This window comes from Hyla sarda, chromosome 5 (assembly GCF_029499605.1).
Source record: "Hyla sarda isolate aHylSar1 chromosome 5, aHylSar1.hap1, whole genome shotgun sequence".
Classification (NCBI taxonomy): domain Eukaryota; kingdom Metazoa; phylum Chordata; class Amphibia; order Anura; family Hylidae; genus Hyla; species Hyla sarda.
Genome location: NC_079193.1, coordinates 343,308,055 through 343,324,388, shown reverse-complemented (window position 1 = coordinate 343,324,388; position 16,334 = coordinate 343,308,055). Strand labels below are relative to the sequence as shown.

Below are 16,334 nucleotides of genomic sequence, written 5' to 3'. Positions count from 1 at the left end.
ATTATTGTTATTATTATTATTATTACTACTACTACTTAATAATAATAATAATAATAACAATCTCTGCCTCCCTTCTGCGCTGTTAGTGCACTGCAGCAATGTCGCCCAACCGCCCTCATTGTCTGCAAAACCAATAGTTCTCAGAGCACCTGTCTGTACCCTCCTAATCTACACGACCCGCGTGCCCCAAATAGATATATATATATATACGTTGCGCCTGTCATTGTCTCGCCGTCCAATCCCCACAAAAGGATTTATCGATTGTGGTAAAACAAATCCCAGGAATCTCTTCATTGAGTCATTAAGCCAATAAAGGCGTCACCTTCCCTTCCATTGTGTCTCTGGCTTCGCCCCCATAGGCTTCTCAGGTACCTGCACAGAGCAAAAAAAAGAAAAGGGAAATTATAAAATAAAAGAAATCCTACAGAAAAAAGCGCAAAAGTCTTTAGGATTGAATCCGCTGACAAGGACAAACTGCCTTATTCTTCAGCTTGTCTGGGGCTGTTAGTTGTTGTGTAGAATAAGCCTGATTGAGGTCATGCATGCAGCCACTTTGTAAACTGATATCTAAAACCACCAGCTATGCTTTGCATAGGGGCGCACTCGAATTCCTGTCAAGCCATCTCTTAGGCTGCTGCTTCCAGCTTGAATGCCTTAATGAAACTCTGAGGGTCTGAGTGGAAATAACAGATCTGCTGCAGCCGGGAGCGCAGGCGAAGGGAAACGGGGGGCTTTCCTATGTGTGCAGCCGACTGGTTAATCTTTAGACTGCAAATGAGGAATAGACAATAGATGGTGGGCTTCTCGGCACTAAATATAATATATCTATTGGAGCTGAAGACATCACAAGGGTGAAATCCAAATTGTGCAGCTGGACAACTTCCCCACCACTTCTCCTCTTCTGCCTTTCGAGGAAACTTCACCTACATATACCGAATATTTTAAGGAATTCTGCAACGGGATGGCATCTGGAATTTTCTTCGCCCTTTGCCTCGCGTTGATGGCGAGCGTAGAGGGAAACGCGCAGAGGAAAGGGACGGACGGCAATGGGAGACGATACAACCGCATCCAGCACGGGCAGTGCACCTACACCTTCATCCTCCCGGAACATGATGGGAATTGTCGCGAGGGCACCACCGCCGCCGCCACCGACCAGTACAACACCAACTCTCTGCAGAGGGACGAACCGCCAATGAATCAGGATTTCCCGTCCCAGAAAATCCAACATCTGGAACATGTGATGGAAAATTACACTCAGTGGCTGCAAAAAGTAAGTGACCCCACTCATTTTCGGACGTGGAGCTGCACCTTTAAGAAGGTTTGGAATGCTTTCTTATTTTGCTAATAATAGTGCGAAGGAGACGGGATAACAGCGTTTTGAAGTTTTGTTTCTTCGACCGGTCTTGGGTTTCACTTGATGGTTACTGTGTGTCTTATGCTTGGAGTTTGGAGGGGTGCACCAGGAGTGACTCCGGGAGGAGCAGCGATTATAAATAATGTCTTATCTCTATATATAGAGCGGCAAATGTCACCAAACATACCTGGGGCACAGGATCAGGGCAGGAGGTAACCTTTGGGAAGACTCGTGTATGAGCCGGAGGTGGATGAAGGGGGCTCATTGTGATCTCAGGCTGATCAGTACTGGAACGTTTAATAATGGCAGCAGAATTAAAGGGGACAGAAGCTTTTCGGGTCAGGGCTGCACTGGATCAGCTGAGATCGGAGGCGTCACCTCAGGGGTCTGAAACTGTGGCCCTCCAGATGTTGCAAAACTTCAACTCCCAGCATGCCCAGACAGCCGTTGGCTGTCTGGGCATGCTGGGAGTTGAAGTTTTGCAACATCTGGAGGGCCACAGTTTCAGACCACCGCATTCCATGGTGCTCACTAATATCTATGGGGTTAAGGCATGAAACACAATGGGGGGAGATTGATCAAAACCTGCCCAGAGGAAAAGTTGCCCAGTTGCCCATAGCAACCAATCAGATCGCTGCTTTCATTTTTGAAAAGGCCTCTGAAAAAGGAAAGAAGCGATCTGATTGGTTGCTATGGGCAACTGGGCAACTTTTCCTCTGCACAGGTTTTGATAAATCTCCCCCCAATATGTACTACTAGAGGCATAGGGGGAGATTTATCAAAACTTGTGCTGAGGAAAGTTGCAGAGTTGCCCATAGCAACCGATCAGATCGCTTCTTTCATTTCTAACAAGGCCTCTGAAAAATGAAAGAAGCGATCTGATTGGTTGCTATGGGCAACTGGGCAACTTCCCCTCTGGACAGGTTTTGATAAATCTCGACTAGAGAGGAGTCCTGATGGAGAATGTCATCTGATGCTTCACAGAAGACAATAGAGAATAGCTAAACAAAATCTGAGGATATAGCACCAACATTGGCTGTAGCAATGTACAGTGTCCAACAGTCCTCGTAAGTTAGCGACATCTTTTTCTGTACACCCCAATTACATTTTAATATGCATTTGAAATAAAAGTGAAGTTTTAGGGAGGGTGCTTCAAATAGGGTTTTGCACCCCCACCTGGAGCAGCCTCTAGGTGTGGGGTTTGGATATTATCTTTTACGTACGTCACTTCTGCAATATGTTACTACAACAATACAGTCTGTGTCTGTAGATGAATGTAGCAGAGCAGTGTTTGCCGTCTGGTATAGCACATGGTACAGTATGATATCTGAGGTACTGCACTGGACTGGAGAGCCATGCTTTCTGAAATTAGATCTATCTATCTATGAGATATATATATATATATATATATATATATATATATATATATATATATAGTAGTAATCTATCTATCTATCTATCTATTATATATAAACAGGAGAATACAGCAGAACACTGCTAGCAGAAAGATACAGATAAAACATGAAATGCTATACAGCTATAGTGCAGAAAATGAATACATTGAAGTGCTTTGCTCACCATATATATATATATATATATATATATATATATATATATATATATATATAGTAGTAATCTATATATCTATCTATCTATTTATTTATCCCAGATTTAGTTTTTCTCCCCATTTGTGATTCTATGGATAATCTCATATCCCATCTCATATCTATCTATCTATCTATTATCTATCTCATATCTATCTATCTATCTATCTATCTATCTATCTATCTATCTTTCTATCTAATATCTATCTATCTCATATCTATCTATCTATCTATCTCATATCTATCTATCTCATATCTATCTATCTATCTACCTATTATCTATCTACCTATTATTTATCTATTCATCTCATATCTATGTATCTCATATCTATCTATCTATCCATCTCATATCTATCAATCTCATATCTATCTATCAATCTCATATATATCTCATATCTATCTCATATCTATCTATCTATCTATCTATCTATCTAGCTGATATCTATCTATCTATCATCTCATATCTATCATCTCGTGTCTATCTGTCTATATCTATCTATCTATCTCATATCTAGCTCTCTCATATCTATTTATCTATCTATCTGATATCTATCTATCATCTCATATCTATCATCTCGTGTCTATCTATCTGTCTATATCTATCTCATATCTATCTAGCTGTCTGTCTATATCTATCTCATATCTATCTATCTCTCTCATATCTATCTATCTGATATCTATCTATCATCTCATATCCATCATCTCGTGTCTATCTATCTGTCTATATCTATCTATCTATCTATCTATCTCATATCTATCTATCTCTCTCATATCTATCTATCTATCTGATATCTATCTATCTATCTATCACCTCATATCTATCATCTCGTGTCTATCTATCTGTCTATATCTATCTCATATCTATCTAGCTGTCTGTCTATATCTATCTCATATCTATCTATCATCTCTCTCTCTCTCTCATATCTATCTATCTATCTATCTATCTATCTATCTATCTACAGTATCTATCGCACCTGATAGCCTAGCCTGTATATAGTCTTCTCCTCCCTGTATGTGCAGTGACAGGTCTTATCTATAGACTATAATAACCTGCCATCATTCCCCCTGAGCAGTCAGTCAGGTCAGCGCTGGTACATGGACTGTTTCCTACCATCAGACCTGTGTATACAGACATGTTATCCCCATATACATTAGCATTGTAGTGTAGGAGGCCTCTACACATATGTAAGCTGTTAGGTACTATATATAATGATTTGTGTAGCTGCAGGCATGTCATTGCTGTAATAGCTTTGACGCCTGACCCTGCATGTTTTACCGTATGGTCTGCAGGTTACACTCAGCTATGGTTACTAGTGGCCACTAGGGACCTACTGAGATTTCTGTTTTGTATGTTAAAAACTTACACATCTAAGAACATGGCTGTAAACTTAAAGGGGTATTCCAGGCCAAAACTTTTTTTATATATATATCAATTGGCTCCGGAAAGTTAAACAGATTTGTAAATTACTTCTATTAAAAAATCTTAATCCTTTCAATAGTTATTAGCTTCTGAAGTTGAGTTGTCGTTTTCTGTCTAACTGCTCAATGATGACTCACGTCCCGGGAGCTGGGCAGTTCCTATGGCGATATTCTCCCATCATGCACAGCTCCCGGGACGTGACATCATCACTGAGCAGTTAGACAGAAAACTTCAGAAGCTAATAACTATTGGAAGGATTAAGATTTTTTTATAGAAGTAATTTACAAATCTGTTTAATTTTCCGGAGCCAGTTGATATATATATAAAAAAAAGTTTTGGCCTGGAATACCCCTTTAAGTTTACAGCCATGTTCTTAGATGTGTAAGTTTTTAACATACAAAACAGAAATCTCAGTAGGTCCCTAGTGGCCACTAGTAACCATAGCTGAGTGTAACCTGCAGACCATACGGTAAAACATGCAGGGGCAGGCGTCAAAGCTATTACAGCAATGACATGCCTGCAGCTACACAAATCATTATATATAGTACCTAACAGATTACATATGTGTAGAGGCCTCCTACACTACAATGCTAATGTATATGGGGATAACATGTCTATATACACAGGTCTGATGGTAGGAAACAGTCCATGTACCAGCGCTGACCTGACTGACTGCTCAGGGGGAATGATGGCAGGTTATTATAGTCTATAGATAAGACCTGTCACTGCACATACAGGGAGGAGAAGACTATATACAGGCTAGGAAGGCTGTCCGGGCATGCTGGGAGTTGTAGTTTTGCAACTGCTGGAGGCACCCTGGTTGGGAAACACTGACATAGGGACAATGGCCGCCAGATACAGCAGAACAGCAACCGATCAGAGCCCCCCATGATATCACAAGCTGACCCAACATGTTAAGAAAATATTTGCTTTCCCTCTCGCCTTTGCATCTGTGAATTTTTAAAGGACACATTTGACCCTTAAAATTAACTGTATCCAGATTATACTCCGCATGGCTGGGGGGGGGGGGGGGGGGGGCTGGGGTGTAGAGTTTAACCCTTAGTGGGGGGGGGGGGATTCACTGTTAAGCATAATTTACATAATAACAACTCTTATTATTTATTTTCTATATTCATTTTCATCATTACTTATATTTCTTTTTTTTTTCTTTTTATATAGTAGTCGTTCTGTCTATTAATTTAACATATATTTATCTGCCTATCTAATCTATTATCTATGTCATATCTACTTATTCATCTATATATTTGCTTATTCATCTATCAATCTTCTATCTGTTACACGTGTAGATTAACACCTGCCATTACCTCCAGTACTTGCTGGCAGCAGGAGCAATGGATCCATGCCGGATTTTAGTAGTTTGTGGCTGCTGGAGTAGCTTGTGCCTCCCAATGCTGTTTTAATAACCATCTTCCTCTGTGCAGGTTCTGGTGATTTTGCTCTGTTTTTCAGTCTGACTGTTCTCTCTGTCTCTGTGTCTCTGTATGTTGTCTGAATAGTTTCTGTATGGTGTTGGTGGTCAGTATTTTAGTTGTTGAGATTTTTTCACGTTCGTTGTTTTCGTAAATCACTTTGCAAGTACTACTACCCCCATCATTGACAATAGAGATGAGCGAACTTACAGTAAATTTGATTTGTCACGAACTTCTCGGCTCGACAGTTGATGACACTTCCTGCATAAATTAGTACAGCTTTCAGGTGCTCTGGTGGGCTGGAAAAGGTGGATACAGTCCTAGGAGACTCTTTCCTAGGAATGTATCCACCTTTTCCAGCCCACCGGAGCACCGGAAAGCTGAACTAATTTATGCAGGAAAAGTCAGGAACCGCCGAGCCGAGAAGTTTGTGATGAATCGAAGTTACTGTAAGTTCGCTCATCTCTAATTGACAATCATCCTAAGAAAGTAGCTGTGCGATCTCTGTTCCTGTTCACTGTAGCCATCATCAGACAGTGGTTGCTCCACCAGCCTGAAAACATTACTGTTCCTATCAGCCACGATTATTATGATGATTAGTGCTCATTATTTCTCACTTTTGACAAGCTTGTTTGTATTTATTGTGCATTTACTGGTGAGTCTTCCTATCCTGCTCTACCATTAAAGGGGTTATCCAGGGAAAAACTTTATATATATATATATATATATATATATATATATATATATATATATATCAACTGTCTCCAGAAACTTACAGATTTGTAAATTACTTCTATTAAAAAAATCTTAATCCTTTCAGTACTTATGAGCTGCTGAAGTTGAGTTGTTCTTTTCTGTCTAAGTGCTCTCTGATGACACCTGTCTCGGGAACTGTCCAGAGTAGAAGGAAATCCCCATAGCAAACCTCTTCTACTCTGTGCAGTTCCCGAGACAAGCAGAGATGTCAGCAGAGAGCACTGTTGCCAGACAGAAAAGAACAACTCAACTTCAGCAGCTGATAATTATTGGAAGGATGAAGATTATTTTTATAGTTGTCATTTACAAATCTGTTTAACTTTCTAGAGTCAGGTGATATATATAAAAAAAAATGTTTTTTTCCTGGAATACCCCTTTAAGACCTGGGGGTATCTGAGTACGAGGAACCATTATTAGGAACTAGGAAGATGGCTTCTATAGGTGAAGTCTGGAACTACAGTCTAGTGACCTGTTAGTATTTGTTACATTATCAACTTTCTATGTATCTATTTCTCTCATATCTATCTATCTATCTATCTCATATCGATCTATCTATCTCAGATCTATCTATCTCATATCTATCTATCTGTCTATCATCTATCTATCTCATATCTATCTATCTATCTATCTCATATCTATCTATCTATCTATCTCATATCTATCTATCTATCTCATATCTATCTATCTCATATCTATCTATCTATCTATCTATCTCATATCTATCTATCTATCTCATATCTATCTATCTGTCTATCATCTATCTATCTATCTCATATCTATCTATCACATATCTATCTATTTATCTATCTATCTATCTATCTATCTGCCTGTTATAGCTTAGCAAAGATTTAGCATATATCGTTTTCAGCCATATACTGCATATGTTATTTGTTTTTATGGTAAAGCTGGATTAGCCAATATAGTCAGTATTATATATTTATTTTCCACCTAACTTTCTGAAAAAAATCTGTCTAGTTATGCACGGATATATCCTCCCCCGTTGTATAACTAGACATCTTTGCCTTTCAGGATTCCAAAAAGGATGAATTCCAACCCAGATTATTATTCCATTTTTTCGAGTTTTTGGCTCTGTAGGCATTTGAGATTTTTTAATAAAATAAAAAGGGCTTCAAAGTGACAGGGTTGAACCCCCACAGCTGGAGCTTCACCCTTCTCAATTGTCATCATACACGGAGCTTGATTTGCATTAACCGTGTGTTGTTGTGTCTAAGCCCCGTATAATGAAAACCTCCATCTGACTTGTTATGAATTGAAAATGATCCACCGGGGGTTAATAGCGTTTGATCTGTCCGCTTGTGTTTATAAGCCGGCGTGATGAAAACTGACACAACATTGCCTGACTGGCACTTCAAGGAACGCACCATGGGAAGGGACTGTGCCGAGGTGTTTATACTGTTCCACAGTTCTGTAATGACATGAAGTGAATATTTGGCAGCACAGTAAATGGAATTGTTTACGTTATCCTGATAGCTAATGGTGCGCGGCGCTTTTAGGGGATAGCCACCACCTCGCCACTTGGAACATAATAGATTGCTTGCTGGTTGGACGCTGGGTGATGGGATTGTCAGTTCATTTTACATCAAGCTTTATCTGCAGTGTATATAATGCTGTTGGAATCGGTTCCATGCTGAGCCCCGCGGTGTCTGGAAACGTCAGCTCTCAGGACACCACCAGGCATCGGGCAGATTGTTGTTGGCACTTCGACTTGTATTTTGACAGTCAGATATCAAATCAAAATCACATTGAGGAACCAGTTGGTTGATTACATTGTTCTCAAAATGGAAACAATGTTTCACTATCTGTTACATGATATGAGCGTGATATATATATATATATATATATATATATATATATATGTATCATGTGTAATTATCAAACAAAAGAAAAGGGTTTTAACCATGGCACAGCTGACACAAAAGCTTCAATCGCGCACATTCCCTAAGCCGACTTCTTTTAATGTTAAAGGGGTACTCCGCCCCTAGACATCTTATCCCCTATCCAAAGGATAGGGGAATAAGGTGTCTGATCACTAGGGTCCCGCCGATGGGGACCCCTGCGATCTCCCTGCTGCACCCGGCGTTCGTTTAGAGCGTCGGTTGTAGCGCCGGAGGCTCCTGATGTCAACGTCGTGCCCCACTCGTGATGTCGCGGTCACGCCCCCTCAATGCAAGTCTATGGGAGGGGGCGTGACGGCTGTCATGCCCCCTCCCATAGACTTGCATTGAGGGGGCATGGCCGTGACGTCACGAGCCTCCGTCCTGCATAGCCAGTCATCTGGCAACGGACGTCTGGGATGCTGCAGCCGAGATTGTGGGGGTCCCCAGCGGTGGGACCCCCGCATACATCTAATCCCTTATCCTTTGGATAGGTGATAAGATGTTTAGGGGCGGAGTACCCCTTTAACAGCAGTGAGTAACCTTTCCAATGCAGTAAGTAATAAATAAAGAAAATCGGAGCACTCACCAAGGAATATCTCAATTGCTTTGTTTTATTGCAGATAACTTATAATCTTATAATGATACATCAATAGCAGTCGGCTGAGGGGTGTTGTATATGCAGGGTAAATCACGGAGGCAACAGGCTGTTTCACGTAACTTTGCTGCTTTTTCTGGCCGTGATAAGAGCCAGAGTCCCATGAAAGTGTGTGCTCAGAAATTACTGGTGCAGCAGCCTCCCTTTTTTTTTGCAATGGGATTCTGATGCACTGTGTGCACACTGCTGAATTTCCACTGCAGGAAACTGGAATTCTGAACTCCGAACTCTGTCAAAAGAAATATCTTGTACATTCTACACTGCTCAAAAAAATAAAGGGAACACTAACACATCCTAGATCTGAATGAATGAACTAATCGTATGAAATACTTTCGTCTTTACATAGTTGAATGCGCTGACAACAAAATCACCCAAAAATTATCAATGGAAATCAAATTTATCAACCCATGGAGGTCTGGATATGGAGTCACACTCAAAATCAATGTGGAAAACCGCACTACAGGCTGATTCAACTTTATGTAATGTCCTTAAAACAAGTCAAAATGAGGCTCAGTAGTGTGTGTGGCCTCCACATGCCCGTATGACCTCCCTACAACGTCTGGGCATGTTCCTGATGAGGTGGCGGATGGTCTCCTGAGGGATGTCCTCCCATACCTGGACTAAAGCATCCGCCAACTCATGGATGTCTGTGGTGCAACATGGCATTGGTGGATAGAGCGAGACATGATGTCCCAGATGTGTTCAGTCGGATTCAGGTCTGGGGAAGCCAGTCCATAGCATCAATACCTTCCTATTTCAGGAACTGCTGACACACTCCGGCCGTGTGAGGTCTAGCATTGTCTTGCATTAGGAGGAACCCAGGGCCAATCGCACCAGCATATGGTCTCACAAGGGGTCTGAGGATCTCATCTCGGTACCTAATGGCAGTCAGGCTACATCTGGCAAGCACCCAAAGAAATGCCACCCCACACCATTGCTGACCCACCACCAAACCGGTCATGCTGGAGGATGTTGCAGGCAGCAGTACGTTCTCCGCGGCGTCTCCAGACTCTGTCACATGTCACATGTGCACAGTGTGAATCTGCTTTCATCTGTGAAGAGCACAGGGCGCCAGTGGCAAATTTGTCAATCTTGGTGTTCTCTGACAAATGTCAAATGTCCTGCACGGTGTTGGGCTGTAAGCACAACCCCCACCTGTGGACTTCAGACCCTCATACCATCCTTATGGAGTCTGTTTCTGACCGCTTGAGTGGACACATGCACATTTGTGGCCTGCTGGAGGTAATTTTTCCGGGCTCTGGCAATGCTCCTCCTGCTCCTCTGCGGTCCTGCTGCTGGGTTGATGCTTTTCTACGGCCTTCTCCACATCTCCTAATGTACTGGCCTGTCTCCTGGTAACGCCTCCGTGCTCTGGACACTACGCTGACAGACACAGCAAACCTTCTTGCCACAGCTCGCATTGATGTGCCATCCTGGATGAGCTGCACTACCTGAGCCACTTGTGTGGGTTGTAGACTCCGTCTCATGCTACCACTAGAGTGAAAGCACCGCCAGCATTCAAAAGTGACCAAAACATCAGCCAGGAAGCATAGGAACGGAGAAGTGGTCCGTGGTCACCACCTGCAGAACCACTACTTTATTGGGGGTGTCTTGCTAATTGCCTATAATTTCCACCTGTTGTCTGTTCCATTTGCACAACAGCATGTGAAATTGATTGTCAATCAGTGTTGCTTCCTGAGTGGACAGCGTGATTTCACAGAAGTGTGATTGACATGGAGTTACATTGTGTTGTTTAAGTGTTCCCTTTATTTTTTTGACCAGTGCATTAGTGGAATCCTCTTGGCAGAACCAGGAGTGGAACCTACAAAAATGACTGACCTCGATACTGCTCTACGATCCAACACAAATGTCCTACACAGGTACTGTAGGTTTAATGGTGTAATTGTGCCAGCTCAAATGAAGTGCCTATGACTGAGCTGTAATACTGTGGTATCCTAAAGTTTTGTTCACTACTGACAACTGTTTTAGTCTGGGTTCACATATGTCCGGTGTCCGGCACAGTTTTCCTCCGGCATGCACCGGAGGGAAACTGCTGCTAGAACTGATCCCATTCATTTGAATGGTACAGTTTACAAACATCCAGCGTCTCAGTTTTGACGCCGGATGGTTAGACACACCGGAGGGCACCGGACAGGGGAAAGCAGCTTGCTGAGTGCCACACAACTGACGGCAAGCTGTCATCGGTTGTGGCATCAGTTACGTCAATATGTATGTCGTATGCCGTATGCCGGACATATGTGAACCCAACCTAAGAAATCCAAAGTAACAGATCAAAATTGAAATATTAGAGGTATTTTTTTTTCCATGATGTGATGGCATATGATAGAAACCTTTAAAAGGGTATTCCAGGCAAAACCTTTTTTTTATATATATCAACTGGCTCCGGTAAGTTAAGCAGATTTGTAAATTACTTCTATTAAAAAATCTTAATCCTTCCAATAGTTATTAGCTTCGGAAGTTTTCTGTCTAACTGCTCAATGATGATGTCACGTCCCGAGACGTGAGTCATCAGAGAGCAGTTAGACAGAAAACAACAACTTAACTTCAGACGCTAATAACTATTGGAAGGATTAAGATTTTTTAATAGGAGTAATTTACAAATCTGTTTAACTTTCCAGTGCAATTCAGCGCAGATAGAAGCCGATCTTCCGAGGGGCCGGGCACCGGTGACATGGACAGAGGTGTCAGCAGAGAGCTCTGTGGACAGACAGAAAATAAATCCAAAATAGAAAAGAATTTCCTCTGCAGTATTAAGCCGCTAGTAAATACTGGAAGGATTAAGAATTTTTAATAGAAGTAATTTACAAAGAAACCAGAGAGTAGAAGTATCCCCCTCGAAAGAAAAGAAAAAGACAATCATATTTAAAACATTTTACTTTACACTGTGCTGGTCAAGTTCTTACCCAGAATCACATGACTGCAAGACAACAATGCTAACCATTGAGATGCTCCTACCATAGTCCTAAACATCTGTGGATAGTGGATCATCTCTAATGACTGTCATAAAAATTTTATGGTTCCATAATATATGTAGAAAAATGTCTCCATAAGACCACCAGACCAGTTTTTCACTTTCACCATACACTATGAATGCTGACCATCTTCTTTGAGATGACTTGAAGACCATTTTTTATTGAGTGGTTGTCTCAACGAGAATTTGTTGTCCTGTTTCCACAAGTGGTCTGGCATGCTCCTAAAGTGGGCCATAAAAATTAGATTGGACCTAGATTAAAGTTGACCGAACCAATTTCAGGGAAACTGGCCAACCATCTAATATAGTGGCCTTCAACTTTCCCTTGATAGTAGATATTCAGGGAGAGAATGATCAAGCATGTACATTGATGACAGATTTTCACTTTAACCACACACTATGAATGCTGACCATCTTCTTTAAGTTGACCACCCCACTTGCAGACCGTTTTAAATTGCAAACTTGCCCAGTCGTCTCAACGAGGATGTGTTGTCCTTTGTTTCCATCAGTGGTTTAGCATGTTACTAAAGGGGGCCATAAACATTAGATTGAACATAGATTACAGTTGGTCAAACCAATTTCAGAGAAATTGGCCAACCATCTAATGCATACAGTGACCTCCAACTTTCCTTTGATGATAGATGTCTGGGAAGAGAACAATCAAGCATGTAGAGTGATGACAGATTTTAAGTCAACTATGTAAACCATTGAGATGCTCCTACCATAAGTCCTAAACATCTGTGGATAGTCGATCATCCTTTAATGACCATCATAAAAATGCAATGGCCCAGAACTATCTAATCTTAGACCAATACACAACTTCCATAATATATGTAGAGAAATGTCTCCATAAGACCACCAGACCAGATTTTCTACTTCCACCACACACTATGAATGCTGACCATCTTCTTTAAAGGGGTACTCCGCTGAAAAACATCTTATCCCCTAATCAAAGGATAGGGGATAAGATGTCCTATCATGGGGATCCCAGTGATCTCTGGTGTGGCACCACAGTCATCCGTGTATGGAGCGAACTCTGCTCCATACCAGATGACTGGCAACTACAGTCGCCAAGACCCCTCCATTCATGTCTAGCCATCACGCCCCCTCCCATAGACATGAAAGGAGGGGGCATGGTTTGACGTTACAAATGCAGAAACTCCAAGCTTCCATGTTCCGGATGTTTTTCGGTGGAGTACCCCTTTAAGATAACCACCCCTAAAAGATTTGTTGTCTTTTGTGTCCACCAATGGTCTGAAATGTTCCTAAAGTTAGCCATAAAAAATTTGATTTAACATAGATTAATGTTGGCTTAACCATTTTCAGTGAAATTGGCCAACCATCTAATATATACAGTGACCCCCTAACTTGATGGTAATTGTCTGGGAAGAGAACATTCAAGCATGTTGAGGGATGACAGATTTTCACTCCCACCACACACTATGAATGATGACATCTTCTTTGAGATGACCACCCTAGTTGAAGACAATTTTTCATTGCAAATATAGAAAGTCGTCTCAAAGAGGATTTGTTGTCTTTTGTTTCCACCAATGGTCTGGCATGTTCCTAAAGTGGCATGAAAGAAAATCAATATGGCACTCCCTTCGGATAGGTGCACAAGTAGGAATCCCTTTCCGTATCAAATCTTCGTGAATAAACCTGGCACTCAAATTTATGATGCGTAATAAAATGTTATGGTACAATTTATTGTTAACGTTTCGGTCTTTCCTGAACTTCATCAAAACATGCCGGCCGAGTGTCGTGCTGTACGAGAATGTTGTGGTGACCTACATCACCGCCACATTCTCCTATTCTCCTACAGTATGGCACTTGGCCGTTTACTTTCATTTCTCCTCATTCCTCTCCGCAGTCTGAAACGACCGAAAGCAGGACCAAAACGTTAACAATAAATTGTATATAAGACAAATAGACACAGATACTAGTCCGGCACTGCGTCCCACCTGGACCCGTACTTCACCTCCAATCAACCAATAGCTCTCAATATATTAGAATACGACGTGGTGTTCAGACTAAAAGTTCAACAATAAACATAGGCATCCAAGAAAAAAAGAATGTCAGCACAAGATACAGGATGATAGACATAGGAGGGGGGTACCACAAGGCGACAGCACTGTTTAGCTTGCTAACAAGCTTCAACGGGCTTCTTAAGAGGCCCGTTGAAGCTCGTTAGCGAGCTAAACAGTGCTGTCGCCTTGTGGTACTCCCCATGTCCATCGTCCTGTATCTTGTAATATGTGAGTATTGCTAATAAAGAAGAAATAGACCAGAAGATTGGTGGGTGTCGACATTCTTTTTCTCTTAGATGCCTAAATTGTATATAAGGACTGCACAATAAAATCTGATTACACATCATAAATTTGAGTGCAAAGTTTATTCACGAAGATGTTCCTAAAGTGGGCCATGAATATTAGATTAAACATTAAAGTTGGCCAAAACAAATTCAATGAAACTGGCCAACCATCTAATGGATGCGAGTGGTTGTCTCAAAGAGGATTTGTTGTCTTTTGTTTTCACCAATGGTCTGGCATATTCCTAAAGTGGGTCATAAACAGCACCTTGAATATAGGTTAAAGTTGGCCAAGCCAATTTCAGTGAAATTACCCAACCATCTAGTGTATACGATGACCTCTCGATGACTCTCCATTGGATATCGGAGGAAAGAACAATCAGGGATGTTCAATGAACAGTGTCTGGTGATGAACAATTTTCATCTGTAGACAGTTTATCTAGATTCTTCAGATAATGTTTGTGTCCTATACCGTAAGAATTGGAGGTGATTTAAGGCCCTGTCCTCCACAGAGATGGTTAAGATATTCTTGTCTGGTCCTAGATCAACTGTATTACTGATTCTGAGTCATTCCTGTAAATGTTTCAATGGTTTTATTCCAAATATAATTGTATCCAATGTTCGGTTTGGCTGAATATTTTCAGTGGGAATAGGTATTTCTTTTCTCGGATACAAAAGATCATAATAAAAACTAATAATTTCATCTCCGTATCTGGGAACCATTAGACCTATTTTTATCTATCTTCTCCGAAGAAGAAACTAAATTATAATAACTATTAATTGATTGGAGGAAATGAGCGGAGAGAACACACATGGGGATAATACAGGATTCCAAGAGAGAGAAGGAAAGGGAATAAAGAAGAATCATTGTGTACTTTTTGTCACAGATAAGAGACATTTTCCATGTCTAGATCTGGCTGTCATCATGCGACAAGCTTGGAGGAACATTCTCTTGGAGATATCGTATGGTCTCACCACAAGCCATAATAGGACATGCTTCATGTACAGTTCACGTTGCAAGTGTCTCATCTTCATGTCTTTGCATTCCTTGTGTTTCATTTGAGTAACCAAACAATGGAGATGATAATGTTGTATATTCCTTACATAGTGAAATGCAGATAGAATTTCATTTTATGTAGGGGACACAGACCTCAAGAAATAAACAGGGTAAGCCGAAGTGCTTAGATGAGGAAGGAGCAGTACTGAGGGGCATTCATGGCTTGTTCTGTATAGTCTATTAAAGAGAATTAGGATAATACTGCGGCATATTATGGACCGTATGTGCAGATGAAACTCAATAGTTTTACAAAAATGACTTTAGATGAGATCATTGGGAATGACTCTTGCTTTCAGAAAAGATGAATTGTGAACTTCTCCAACCAAGTCAAAGAAGATGTGATTTTTTTTTTTTTTTTTTTTTACGGTGGGGTACTCCGGCGGGGGAAAAAAAAGGATCAACTGGTGCCAGAAATTTGTATATTACTTCTATTTAAAAATCTTAATCCTTCCAGTGCTTATCAGCTGCTGTATGCTCCACAGGAAGTTCTTTTTTTAATTTTATTTCTTTTCTGTCTGACCACAGTGCTCTCTGCTGACACCTCTGTCCATGTCAGGTACTTTCCAGAGCAGGAGCAAATCCCCATAGCAAACCTATCCTGCTCTGGACAGTTCCTGACATGGACAGAGGTGTCAGCAGAGGTGGTCAGACAGAAAAGAAAAAAAAAAAGAACTTTCTCTGTAGTGTACGTCAGCTGATAAGTAATGGAAGGATTAAGATTTTTAAATAGAAGTAATTTACAAATCTGTTTAACTTTCTGGCTCCAGTTGATAAAAAAAAGAAAAATTAAAATATTATCCCCCGAAGTACCCCTTTAAGGACATATTCAAAGGAAAGGTTCCCCTTTTATAAAGTAATAT

The 16,334-nt window shown here is 41.0% G+C and overlaps 1 protein-coding gene across 2 annotated transcripts in view; it reads left to right on the top strand.

The window, feature by feature from the left end:
• Nucleotides 1–368: 368 nt before the first annotated feature.
• Nucleotides 369–16,334, top strand: part of ANGPT1 (angiopoietin 1) — a 368,410-nt gene continuing 352,444 nt past the window's right edge. The window contains exon 1 of one of the 2 annotated variants that reach the window (XM_056522582.1): nt 369–1,270. In XM_056522582.1, coding sequence (XP_056378557.1) covers nt 962–1,270 — 309 coding nt within the window. In that variant the 5' untranslated portion in view covers nt 369–961. Of the gene's footprint in view, nt 1,271–2,273; nt 2,422–16,334 lie in introns of those variants that run through there. The other variant, XM_056522583.1, reaches the window with a different exon arrangement.